This window comes from Chelon labrosus (genome assembly GCF_963514085.1).
Source record: "Chelon labrosus genome assembly, chromosome: 2".
NCBI classification, from domain to species: Eukaryota; Metazoa; Chordata; class Actinopteri; order Mugiliformes; family Mugilidae; genus Chelon; species Chelon labrosus.
Window position 1 is genome coordinate 10,743,412 of NC_140338.1, and position 13,724 is coordinate 10,757,135.

The following is a 13,724-nucleotide window of genomic DNA, read 5'->3' on the forward strand; positions in this document are numbered from 1 at the left end:
GTGAACGAGGGGCTTTTTTTTTGTTGCTGTTGTTGTTGCATGATGTATGCTCAAATGTGCTGTTAGGAGGAAGCGTGTCTTGCATCCTGAGCAATGGAGATGGGTTGATGCGAGCGTGATCCTACCTTGGTCTAGCCGCTGCGTCCTAAACTGGACACTGGGGCTGTACGGCCCAGGGCCGACAGCTGTGAACGCACACACCCTGACATCATACACAGTATCGGCACTGAGGCCTTCCAACAAAACGCTCGACCTCGGAGCGGGCACCACAATCTCTGAGGCGTTTCCTCGACTGTTTATATCCTTGTACAGCACCGAGTGCTTCACAATTTTCCCGTTTTGCTCTACTAGCGGCACTGATTTCCACGCCAGCAGGAGCGTGGTGGCAGACGCCTCCTCGGAGATGATATTTTCCGGGTATCCATTCGGGGCATCTTCCGGAGTAGTCACCTCTTCCACAGCCTCCTCTCCGTAGCCCATTTTGTTACGGGCGGAGAGTCTGAACACATAGTTAGCTCCTTTGTAGATATCCTGGGCAGTGTAGCGTGTTTCCTTTGTGGGGAACTCCACAACCGTAAAGGGGAGGACGTCAATGCGGCCGAAGGTGAGTCGGTACCCCAAGAGAGGGGTGGGTGGATTTGGAGGTGGGTACCACTGAAGCAGAGCAGTACCTACATCAGTGGCACTCACCATCAGTTTGGGTTTCTCGGGCACTAGAAAAGATGAAAACAGGAAGAGAAACAGAGAGAAAGAGAGAGAGAGAGAGGGTACCATGAAAAGATAATTAGAGGCTAATTACAAAGCACATTATTTGTTGCCTCAAGCAAAACTACAAAATATGATTAACGCGGCACCAAGCGGCTGGCTTCTTACCGGCAAGGTAAGACGGAGTGAGATGCGACCAATTCAACGATTTAATGGCCTCTAATGATCATTAGTGACGCCAGAGTCTCTGAGATCATTACTGGTTATGTGTGTGCTTTTATAGCAGGTCCGCGCAGGCACACTTACATGGCAGGGCGGTGCACACGCTAACAGGTTTGCTGCGAGCACCATCGCCCTTGGCGGTGTAAGCCCCCACTGATACGGAGTAGGACGTGTCTGCCTTCAGGTCTCCCAGCACCACCTCCTGCAGAACGAGAAAAAGCATTGTCAGCCGCAGAAGTTACCGCCTTTGTGTTGCCCTAGGGATAACGAGCGGTTTGGCACTTTGATATATAAAAAAAAAGAGAGAATAAAGAATCAAGGTCAGAGTGGTCAAAACCAAACATAAAGGTACAGCCTCACTGACTAAAGGTACAATTGGGTTTTATTTGTCTGCCGGTGTACCGGTACAAACTCTTATTCAACTCATGTCTACACACACACACACACACACACACACTACTTTGAAGGGTGCACTAAAGTTATTTTCCCTTCTTTCTTTGTTCAAAAAATTGTGAACAACTGAATTATAAGAGCTCAAAATGTTCATTCTCAGCCCGAAACAACATTTAACTACAGAGGTGCTCGCAACTCGTTTAGCTTTGTCTCCATCTAAACACAATAAAAATCGCATAAACAGTCGCAATATTTTGGCAATGCATCCATATTATCCGTTATCTCTTTGTGTGTGTGTGTTTTTTTAATACAGAACAGTTGCGTGAAAGTACAGAAATGGGGCCTCGCTTAAAGCTTTAAGTGTTTAAAGCTTTCTCTCCAGCCCAGATTATAAAGCTGCAGTCTCATAAAAGTGACGCATCTACTTTGTATGCTTTGATGTTGTTATTACTAAATAACATGCTCAAACAAAAGGTGTACTCACATATTGAGCTGAGTCATCATATTCCCACTGAACGGATGGAGCCGCATGGAGAAAGGGGAAAAATTAAGAAACAAACTTCAGTATTTGGTTTATTGTCAAAATACCTAATTTGAGCGTATTTAAGCTGGTCGCATCCATAGCATGGATTGCACATTTAATTATAAAAGTAACCCTGTGTAAAGTGATCTGATATGTAGCCAAGTAAATACCAGAAGTTAAAGAAGGTAATTATGATATAAAATAAACTTTGCTTTCCTGTCAAGAGCTATGTTGAGCTAATGTTGGAGGGAAGGTAAAGGAACGTCGTAGGTAGCAGGAAATGAGCAACAAAGCTGAGATGTTTGGTGCAATGACAGGAGTAGTTTTCACTCCAGTTCTACATTTAATCATTTCAGCTCTTAATTGCCTATAATAGCCAACTTTTGCTGACATGAGGCATTCATGTTCACTTGGTTTTGACAGGATCCACCAAAATGAAATGAATGCAGTACTGAATAAGACCGATATCACCCGTGTGTCCGTTCACCCAAGTGTTAAACTACAGCCTTAGTTTAGATTAGCACCAACAGGAGGAAGCTGCACCCAAGTACAGTTTTAGAGCCTCATACAGCCCCATTTTATCTCAAGCAGGCCGGACCAATAACATAGCAGAATAGTCGTCTATAAGCAACGACAACTCCAGGTTTTTTCCATTTGTTTTAGTGCAAAGAAGAACAAGTACATTAGGAAACATTTATTAAACAACTATTCTTTAAAAAAAATTAATTTCTTAAGAAAAACAAGTGCAATTTGGGCACATGGCTGTTTAGTCCTGGGTCTCAGTGTACTAAAACTGCAGTCTTCAATATAATTTTAACACTTTGCAAATTCATGCTGCGGCCCAGATTAGGCCCTCTGGCGGGCCACTTTTGTCCCGCAGGCCGTATGTTTGACATCTGCGTCGTAAGATAACTTTTGTTTTTTTACTTCTTGTTTTTTGTTTTTATGAAACGCTAATCGCACTGGTTGTTGACTTTAGCTTCATATATGAAACACACATGAGGCTGATCTTCTCCTTTAACTCTCAGTAGATGTAAAACTATTAATTTAAACAATGTTATGGACAGCTTTTTCTCAGTAATCTATCAAACAGAGGGTTGACGGAGGAAGTAACAGATTGCTGCAACACCCTAGTGGACTGTGTTTGCACAGATAAAAAGAAGAAAAGCCAAAGTATTCCTAAATTATAACCAGATGGCCGCATGCTGGTTTTCTCATTTGCACAAATATGTCCAGGTAGGCCCAGTAACTTCACGGTTTTAGTCAAATTAACAAACATCATTAGCGAAGGATGAAAAACAGTGCTCGTAAATAATATTGCTTAGGGTTTCAGACTTTAGTTTCCACAACAGGGACACAGTTCATTTGACCGTAAGCTGCTGTGTTAGTGTTACCTGTGAGTCGTCTATGAGGATGTCCTTGATGAAGGGCTGACCCTGAGGTTCTCCGTAGTTCATCCTCACATAATGGACTTGGTAGCCTCGGACCTGACCGTGCTGCCGTTCGGGAGCCGGTGACCGCCATTTCACCCTAATGGCCGAGGCGTTCACAGTCTCTGCCTCCACCCCTCGCGGAGGACCGCTTGGAACTAAAAAATGCATTTTGGGATAGAGGTCAGGGGTCACAGATGATGGGCACTCAAACTTCTCAAGTAAAAGGCCTTCTACTTTTAGTCTAAGCAAAAATCATTGTTGTCTGGGGCAGATTAAAAAAAAACACCCAAAAGGTGCAAAAAATTTAAAAAAAATACAACTCTCCAAAAAGTCTGAAACTGCTGAGATGTCTGGGGAAAAAGTCAAAAAAAAAATAAAAAAAATGAGAGTGCTTGAGGAAAAAACATGGCGGAAAAAAGCAGTGGAGGATAAGAAGCAAATGTAGAGAAAGATAAGAATGGCAGATAGAAAGAGATTTGTTGCCGGGGGCAGACAAACAGTGGCAGGCAGTCAAAGAGAAAATACTGTTATCAAGAAAAAAAAAAACTCCTTCCCACTGCCAAGAAGTACACTTCTCTCAAAAAGAATGAAAAACATTGAAAGGCAAAAAAAAAACCATCCAGCCACCTCTTGCTATCTGACTGATCCTTGGACAAGCCCTCTAAAGCAAATGTCTAAATTGAGACTCTGGCGAAAGGGGATATTGGGCACGAGCATCAAAAATATCACTAAAAACAATAAGAACTGATCAATAAAATATAAAATACATCGAATTAAGTTAGGTAATAGATATTCAATTAGTCGTTAAGAGGGTTGGAAAGGGTAAGTGTTCAGTAAGAAAAGCCAAGGTGAGGAAAGGGTTTGTCTTGCTATCGTTAGTGGGGGATATTTTTATCTGGAAAATCTCAACCATCCCTTTTCCCAAAAACGAGGGGAAATTAGAAGAAAGGGGAGGGTGCGGATAAAGAGATACTGGTGGATAAAAAGAGGTTTAAATCGGACGCTGGAGGAAAAAGGGGCTGCTGCTGCTGACAACAGAAAGCTGTGGTGCGGGGGTAGCAGGAAGGACATTTCCAGTTGTTGGAGGTGGTTATGGAGGGAAAAAAGGAGCGGTATTCAAAACTGGAGGGTACGACTGGTTCTTAAATGCATCATCCAATATACGACTGCAGCTCAAGCACAATACAATACGCCTTTACTGGCCAGTGGAAGAAGCTTGCAGTGAGTTTAGCGTGCTTTGATCTTAGCAATGCTATGTTAGTCAGTTAGCCATTGTTAGTGAAGACAGAGTGGACCATCCTAAGAGAGGCAAGGTTTGTTTTTTGGAACATACCATCTTCCTCGGTGCGGATAAGCAGCTGTAAACTTTCCGGTCCGTCCCCGGCCTCCGTTTGTGCCCGCACTGTTATGCCATATTCAGTCCATTTCTGTAGGTTTTCCAGGAGATATGAAGAACTGTCCGGAGGGACTCCATCAACTCTTTTAGTGGTTTTGTTGCCCTCTGTAGTGGAGTACTGGATGGAGTATCCCGTAATGACGCCGTTCTGAAACTCCAGAGGAGGTGGAGCCCAACTTACCAGGATGCTGGTAGAACTGGGACTGGTGCATGTGATGTCCTGGGGAGGTGCTGAAGGAACTGATTGGCCAAGTTTTGAGGAATCACGGTGGGGTTCGTTGGGTAAATGTTAATCGGTTGTGTGTGCGAGTTGTTATTTCGGTGAAGGTGGAGAGGTGAGGGAAGTGAGGTTTGCCGTGAAGGAATGGGGATGAAATTTGAGTGGACGAGAGACAGAGAACAAAAGACAAAGAAACATAAAATGAAAACAAAACACTGGAGGACGGAAGTTCTCACGAAAAATGACCCTGCGACTAGAAGGCAGGATGGCTGAACAAAGATACTGAGTGATGGGTGTCAACTTCTGTTTGGTAGAAATGTCTGGATTAATGAAAACGAGTGAATGACTTAAAAGAAATGCGACACAAGAAACACTGACTAGAGCTTAAATACACAGACATAACTTACTTGTCCTCACAGGCTACCCAAGCCTCTGTGATCCATGTGGGACTTCTCATGTCTATCTACACACCTTCCTTACCTTCTTTGTACTCTTACAGACCTCAGATTGGTAGTCAACAAAATATCAATCAGCAGATACTACATTTTATTTATGATTGGGGTAGGGCTCTGAAATATTATTAATAAATTAACTATTGTTGAAATATCCATTCTGAGGTCAGCTACGGTCTTGATTCAAGTTCCACCTTTTGACAATGCAAAAAAAAAGCATCTTGTCCTAGAAATGTACAAAGTTCCGATCGTTTCTTTGTTTTTCTGTTGTGAATTTTAATATTTGCATTGTCAAAAGTTAAACTTCACACACACACACACACACACACACACACACTCATGCTGCAGTGTGTGCAGGTAGACCTACGTGTCTGTGGTGTGTCAATAGACACTTCGTTGGTATACGCCCCGATCCCGTTTTTACTCTTGGCAGCCAGCTGGAAGGTGTAGGCGGAGAAGGGCTTTAGGTTCTTCAGCAGGTATGAGGTGGTAGGCTCAAAGCTCACTTTTTTCTGAAAGGACAGAAACAGACGGGTTAACTTTTAGTCCATCTTTTACTCTCTTGTCATCCATCCAAGCAACCATTAGATTTTTATTTTTTTTATCCAGCGAAACTACCAGTCCACCTGTAGCTCCATCCTTACCTCATCTGTGTCGTCTGCCCGTCGGTAAACCAGCTCATATCCTGTGATCTGGCTGTCTGGGCCCCCCTGTGTTGTGGGGGCCGTCCAGGACAATAGTATACTGGTCTCAGACTTGGCTTCACCTTTAAATTCTGAAGGCTGGGATGGAACTACAGGGTCAAGAGAAGAACAGGATTGTTTAAAGAAATCCCTTATCAGCACAATGTAGCATCTCTGTTGAAGGGGAATTACCTTTTTTTTTTACAACCTGGACCTTATTTCTGGCACAAAATGCGACCGTTTACTCACCTATATAACTTTGGTGTCATTTGGAGTCGTTTGGGAGATATTTAGATCTGCATTTATCCATATAGTGGGAGTGAATGGGGCACTGAAACGCAGCCTCTAAATAACGTATTATCTGCCATGAAACTCATTCATTTCACCAATTTTGAATACTTTTCTCCGATTCTGAGGTTGTGGATGACGACTTTGTTTATGATGAACGTCCTTACCGTTTGAGCCAGAGTATACGGATGAGGAGCTCGTTGAAAGGAGGATGCGGAGGCAAAGAGAGGAACAGCTGGCCAAAGAACAACAAACCGCTGCACGTCCGCGAATAGATAACAGGTAACTCCGGACTCAACGGGGAATAGCACTAGCGTATCATAACAAAATATTGGTGAAATGAACGAGTTTTGCGGCAGATAATGTGTTATTTAGAAGCTGCGTTTCGGTGCCCCAGTCACTCTCACTATATGAATATACGTGGTGCTCCAAATGACACCAAAGTTATATGGGTGAGTAAACGATCGTATTTTATGCCAGAAATAAGGTCCAGGTTGTAAAAAACGGTAAATTAAATACCAACTACAAAAAAAACATATGCTTCCCCTGCTTCTTCTATTTTACCTCCAGTCTTGGCTATGATTTGCAGGTCCTGCGACAAAGGTCCGTCTCCTACAGAGGTGAAGGCCAGCACTCTGATGTAATAAGTCTTGTTGGGAGTCAGATCCTGGATGGTGATGAAGCTGGTGCCGCGCACCATCTGCTTCTCCCACTGACACACAGATGCACACTCATGTATTATACAGTTAGACAACCCAGGTTATCATCTGTTATGAATAAAAAGTAACAGGAGGATTAAGGGAAATCATGCGCGCAGAGATGCCCACCTGGTTGACTGGCAGCGTGCTGTCGGAGGTGTAGTACACCCTGTAACCCACCACCTGTCCGTTAGGCTCCTCCGGCTCGTCCCAGTGGATCATTGCTGTCGTGGCGCTCAGCATTCGACCGATAACCTGCAGAACAAAGGAGGAACTTGTTCTTGAACTTGTGTTCTGGGTTAAAATATTCAGCAAGTTTTGTTGGATAATGTCAGAGTTAGTGTTTTTGAAGACAACTTGAGAGGACTCACGAAAAAAACCAAGATTAATGTAACATAGTGTTTTATCAAAAAACGCCTAAAACCACAATTGTATCACTGTAAGAGCTTATTTCAACAAAGGCGTCATGCTGACCTGTCGAGGAGGCGAGGAAGGGGCCTGCTCAGCTGTGCGAGCCTCCACCACCTCGCTGGAGGGGCCCTGGCCGATGGTGTTGACAGCCGCCACCCGAAAGTCGTAGTGGGAGTAAGGGCTGAGGCCGCCCACGCTGTAGCGCGTCGTGGCGATGCCGTCAATCTCTTTATAGTTGTCCTCTGAGCCTTTGGCACGATGCTGGAGGAAAAGAAAGAGACGGAACGGGGGACACATACTGATTTAAAGCCGCATTAGAGGACTGTAATGAGGAATATCTACAGCTCTATTTGTATAAATAAACACAAAAACAATGAGCTACACCGAGGCATTCTTTACCAGCCTAGATTCATGCTAAAATATGCAGAGTGAAATGGGAGACACTGCTGGTGTAATGTAGGTGTCCTGCTTAGTTCTTACATCTCAATTGACTACTCCTTGCGGGCAGAGAGAGTGCTCACAAGGCACCAGAATTCATTTGAGCAATTTGGGAATGTTTATGACTGTCAGGAGATGGAGGGGGCTCTTTTATTTTACGGCCCCACTTAGTGATTGAGGCCTTTAATACCAGTTGTGTTTGTATAAAAATCTACGGCTTTGGCTGATCCGAAGCCTCAGAATCTCGCGTGCGAGAGGAGTGCTGTGCTGTGCGGTGCATCGTGAGCGCCAGTCACACCTGAATGACGTAGTAGGAGACAGGTTCAGGGTTTCCAGAGTCCCAGGTGAGAGTGATGCTGGTTGCAGTTCGCTCCGTTACCACAGGGGTACCGGGGGCCTTCGGCAGAGCTGAAGGGGGAGAAGCAAACGGGGAAAACTCGTCATCATTTCAGAACTATTTTGGGAGTTTCCAAACTTTCCCCGAGTGAAAAAAAATGAAAAAGTGAAAAAGATTAAATGACTCCTGCTCGGTATCTGAGTACGACCGTAATCGCTGCGTGACAATACCAAGTGCTGAAAAACAATTATGAGATTAGCTTAATCACTAGAAGAAAAACAAATCCAAAACAAGAAACTTGTTATCTATCACGTAAAAAGAGATTTTTAATTTGACACGTACTCAAACCGAATAAATACTGACAAACGAGATGCAGATTGCGCGGTAACGTCGTCGCGGCAGTCAGAGAAAAACTGTTCTGTGCTCGTGCTGCGAATAAAATGTGGAGGCAGGAGATCCATTCAACGAATTCCTAAAAGCTTGATTAGAAATGAAAAGTTACCAAACTGAACAGAATGCAATTTCTACACCTACTATTTATTCCAAGATAATAAGTTAAATGTCTGTTTAATTCGTTCTACTTCAGTATATATTAACAAACTTCATTGACTACTTCTGACTAAATCTATGCATCTAGTGCACGTATCGGTCACTGTGGTACTATCATATCCATAACTCAGACTTGAGTACATGTCATTTTTTCCTTTGCTCCCCCATAAGTCTCCTCAGAACCCACCTTTCACAATAATCTGCGCCACCGCCTCGATCACGCCGAGCGTCGACATGGCAACACAGGTGTAATTGTTGGACTGGCGTACGTCTGTCAGCTCCAGGACGTTGCGGCCTATCGGCATGTCATCCTCTGGCGTCAGGTCCTCCGCTCCCAGCATCCACTTCACATACGGCATGGGCGAGCCCACCGCCACGCAGGTGATGTTGACGTTCCCCCCTGGCATGATCTCGCTGTCGGCCGGGGGAATGGAGAAGCGAGGAGGGACGCGACGCACTGGACCCGGCGGCAGTGGAGGCAAGAGATGGGAAATGATTACAAATTCATGATTGTGCAGAACACCAGCGAGCAATCTGGAGGGATATGGCTGGGGGATGATTATTTTTTTTGTTGCGACATGAGCTCTGAGATAAAGTTTTATGGCACACAGATTAGACTGCAAGCACTCAGACAGTTTGGTACAGCGCCGCTAAGGCGCATGTGATATCAACATGTTTTATTAATGCTGTTTTCAGGTGTGCTCCTTTAAATATTTTATGAACCAAAACAGAAGAGATACAAAAAACAAAAAAAAAAAAATCACAGAAACACACATGCATTCACGGGGAAATACAGTATACGGTGCATCCCAAAGGGATTAACTGCACTGGCAGGTTTAAAGCCTCAGTGCTGCCTGCACATAAAACAGCCACGGCACACAAACACAAATGGCAGTTTAATGGAAGAAAAGAAAATGTTCGGGAGACACACAGCTGCTACAGTACCAACCTTCTCGCAGCTCTGCAGTCGGAGATAGGACAAGGCACAGCAAGAGGAGGACAAGAGAAAAGACAGGAAAGTGGAAAATATCAGCGAGGGGACAGAAGACAGAGGCCAAAGATGGTCAACGTTGGTCAAAGCTAGCCTGTTTAAAGCAGCCTCCACAGCCAGCTGTCTCCACGGACCGCCTGTCAAACAGTCACTGAGCAGCGCTGCAAGATTTTACTGGCCCTGCAAGCACTGTTATCCGCACATCACTGGCTTTGCGCTGTTTGTGTGTGTGTGTGTGTGTGTGTAGATGTGTGTTATGTATAAATACATACACCTAGTGTATGACATAGACGTGCATGTTGACGTGCGTGCGCCCAATCGAGTGTGTGTTTGTTTCGTCCCCAGAAGCGATGCTGGAGTCAAAAAAAAAAATAGCATGCTACACTGTTTAAAGAGTTTTTTTTATTTATTTTTTTTAGGGTGGGCAGACAACAGAGCAAAAGGCCCTGGGAGTAAAAAATGTCTCCAAGACTCAAACATTTTAGTGGGTTTGGTGTGTGCGAATGTGTGTGCTGAGGGAGCAGGGAGGGAGACAGCGCCTGAGGAGGTGAGATGCCTGTCAGATTGGGGGGGAGAACCACAAGTCTTAACCAGACAATGATTTGTTTTGGGTTTTTTTTTCTGCCGAGGTCTAAAGGCTAAACAGGGAGGGCAGAGAGATTAATGGTCCGAGTGAAACATTCAGGCCAGTCTCGGCAAAAAGAGCTACCCTGTTTAATATTCTGCAGCTAGAAAACATATAAAGCACAGTAGGATTAATAGCATCACATCACGCTAATATATCACGCATGTTCTTTCAATAGCCGTCCCAGACCGTGCACCCATAATCATTGCGACCCTTAAATAAAGTGTTTAAGTGTTCAAATTGGTCTCTTCTTACCTCTGACATAGAGGTTCGCTGGGGTGGAATAGCGCGTCCCATCGCTGTTGGTGGCGACACACTCATACTTCCCCTGGTCTGACTCTTCACTCATCTCTATCTGGAGGGCACCTGGACGGACGGACGGAGGGAGGGATGCAGAGAAAGAGCAGAAGATAGAAAAAGGGGGAGAGAGAGTCACACAGAGAGACGGAGGGGGGGAAAAAAGAGCAATCACACAGAAGTGGAAGACGTCAGGTAATTGGGTATAGCACACATTATATACATATAGAGAGAGATATAAATAACATATAAATGTAAAAAACTGCAGAAAGAATAAATGAGTCTGAGGGAGTTCTCAGCAAAAACAAGCTGAACTCTGTGTGAGGAACACAGGGCTACAAAGAGAGCCAAATCTGTAGAGCGACATTAACAGGTTTCTACCACTGTCTGCAAGAACGTGCCCCCAAAGCAAGGGCCGGCTTCCTGATTTAGACACAAAAAGAAGAAGAAGAAGAAAAGAAAAAAAGGCACATATACAAAGCCTACAAAAATGGACAATGTAGTCTTCATGCAAGGCAGAAACAAATAAATAATAATAATAAAAAAAAAGCCAAAATAAGGAGAAATCCAGTCAGTATTTGAGAAAAATATATATAGAAAAAAATCTTTGCAGCAAATTGAGACGCAGTTAAGATATCCCCAACCCTTTCGGATCCACCAGTGGGATCAGGAGTGTGATACACCCAGCAAGGACCAACCTCCATCAAGGTCAACATGTTTATATATTTAAAAAAAAAAAGGAAAAAAAAAAACAAAAATTAGGAACGACATACGCAAAGCCTTGGGGGAGGGACCGACGCTTTCTCGTTCCCTGAAAATAGAAAAACGGTCAAAAAAATGTCAACCAGAGGTCCTTTAAAGATGGAGTGGGAGAGGCAAAAAAGCGCCCATAAAAACTTTATCAAAAAAGTGGTTGTTTGGGGCTTTTTATCGGTAATGAGAGAGAAAAGAGAAGGCGATGGTTTAAAAAAAAAACAAAAAAACATGAAGGAATGTGTGTGCAGGTTTGTGTGTGCACTAATGTCTGCAAGTGTGTATCTGAGTCTTCGCCATCTGGACGTTTCAGGCTGAGCGAATAACAGCTGGGAGGGAAAACAAAACTGGGACGTTTGATTGGGCAAATATAGACAAGGTAGAAGGAGAGGCTGGGTCAAGCTTATGTCAAGACCCAAAAAAAAGAAAAAAGAAAAAGAAAAAGGAAATCAGGTCACACACAAAAATAAAAAATATATATATATAAAAAAAGCAACAAACAGAGGCAGACATGAGTATACCTTGTCGCCTCAAACTGATCAACCAAAGAAATAAACCCAAGTTGTAAACACACCATGCTTTAGATAGGAGACGAAGAAGTAGATGGAGAGAGTTAAACGGTGTTAGACTGATGGATACAAAAGTGAGATCACATTATTGAAGCGATGGATTTTTTTATTTTTTTTGTGTTACAGAGTGAACGCCGGGACTGAGATGGGAAAATAAAAAGGATGAAGGAGAGGATGACAGATGCGAAGAGGGGGGGGAGGTGATCGTATAATGAATTGCTTGCTCGACTCCAATTCCTCCTCTCGCACCTACTGCAGATCTGAAGCAGCCCGGATGAGTCTTTTTTTTTTTTTTTTGGAATAAAACCCCCAAAAAAACCATTGGTCAACCCGCTGAGAGCCCGCTGCTTTTCAGATCTGCCACCCAAGTAGGAACCAGGGGTTGAAAAGGAATCAGGCCACTGTGTCATGTTGGTCCTCCCCAGCAGTCTTACCTCGTATGGGCGTGCCACCTGAGTGGGCAATGAATGCACGAGATTAGAAGAAGGAGAAGAAGAAGAAAATGTTAGTACCACAGGAGGAGAAGGGGGTCGGGGGGAAAGGGAGGGGCTTTTTTGGGGGGTGTTGGGGGGGGGGCGGGGGTTTGGAGGAGGGGGGTAACTTGGAGAGGAGACGAATCAAATTAGAGAGAAGGCTCAAAATATAGATCCTTAAGAGAGTGAGGAGAGGAAGAGGAGGCAGAGAAGTGAAAGGCAGAGTAAATAAAGACAGGATAAGCCTGAGAAGAGAAAAAGAAAAAAACAGATCCTAGATAGAGTGACAGAGTGACAGGGCTATAAGGAGATGGGTTATTGATTTGACTTCATTGACTTGCAGCAGGGGCAGATGTGGCTGTAGGAGTAGGGTAGTGTCTGCACTGAACTCATCTGGGTCTCTGAGAGGTGGACTGGTGGACTCTAAGTGCATTAATGACTCTAGTCCTCCACGTGGACTGAAACCAGACCTAGCACCGCTACGTGAATGCGGTGCGCATATATTTCATGAATATACATCTACTCTAAGAAAACAAAATCCACCCTCCAGTACTTTTACTGCTTTTTAAATCTACCTCATCACCGGACACCGTGGCATCGGGCCCTATTTTAAGAGCGCACGTCCAAGACGAGCACCTTTTTATGTCGGTTGTAGTAGCCGCCAAAAGGCCGGCGTAGAGGGAGGCATACAAATCGAGGCGCGCTAATAAATTCGCCAGGTCTCATCGCTCTGAAAACAGCCGCGCCAATTACGGTGATGCGCGACGACAGCGGCTCCAAAAAGTGGCGAGAGGCTTCTCCAGGAAATCCTATAATTGTCTAAATGATGCAGAACAGCACGTACCTGACACCTGACGCGTGGAATCTGCAACTGAAAGCAGATGGTGCCTGTCTTTATTTAAATTTTATTTTATCTGACTTATTTATTAACAATCTGATCTATTTAAGTTTTATTTCCGCTCTACGACAAGAGTAAAAAACAATGTCTACACTAAGTGCTGTAATTATGCGCTACCCTTTTGCAGAGTATTTTGTTTGCTCATGCTGACAACTATTCTCCCTGCAGCGAGACACTTTTTTTCCATCGCACCAACACCGACAACTCGCTCTCCACTGCCCACTGGAACAGCACCGCATTCTCTGCCGCAAAGCTGGGCACTGTGTGTGGCGTTTAAGGGCAGGAAATGACCAAATGCAGTGGCCCATCGTGTCACAGCGGTGCTTTCATCTCGGCTCCAACTGGGCCTGACAGCAGAGGTATGTTCGGC

General features: G+C 44.3%; 1 protein-coding gene across 1 annotated transcript in view; it reads right to left on the minus strand.

Annotated features, from left to right (window-relative positions):
- The window catches only part of ptprdb (protein tyrosine phosphatase receptor type Db), a 70,271-nt gene that overhangs the window by 30,421 nt on the left and 26,126 nt on the right, over positions 1-13,724 (minus strand). The window contains exons 5-17 of the mRNA XM_084561481.1: positions 10,620-10,730; positions 8,936-9,205; positions 8,161-8,270; positions 7,488-7,685; positions 7,143-7,268; positions 6,880-7,027; positions 5,989-6,137; positions 5,712-5,856; positions 4,610-4,912; positions 3,238-3,431; positions 1,805-1,831; positions 1,012-1,129; positions 126-713 (exon numbers count right to left, since the gene is read on the minus strand). Coding sequence (XP_084417607.1) covers positions 126-713; positions 1,012-1,129; positions 1,805-1,831; positions 3,238-3,431; positions 4,610-4,912; positions 5,712-5,856; positions 5,989-6,137; positions 6,880-7,027; positions 7,143-7,268; positions 7,488-7,685; positions 8,161-8,270; positions 8,936-9,205; positions 10,620-10,730 — 2,487 coding nt within the window. The remainder of the gene's footprint in view (positions 1-125; positions 714-1,011; positions 1,130-1,804; positions 1,832-3,237; positions 3,432-4,609; positions 4,913-5,711; positions 5,857-5,988; positions 6,138-6,879; positions 7,028-7,142; positions 7,269-7,487; positions 7,686-8,160; positions 8,271-8,935; positions 9,206-10,619; positions 10,731-13,724) is intronic.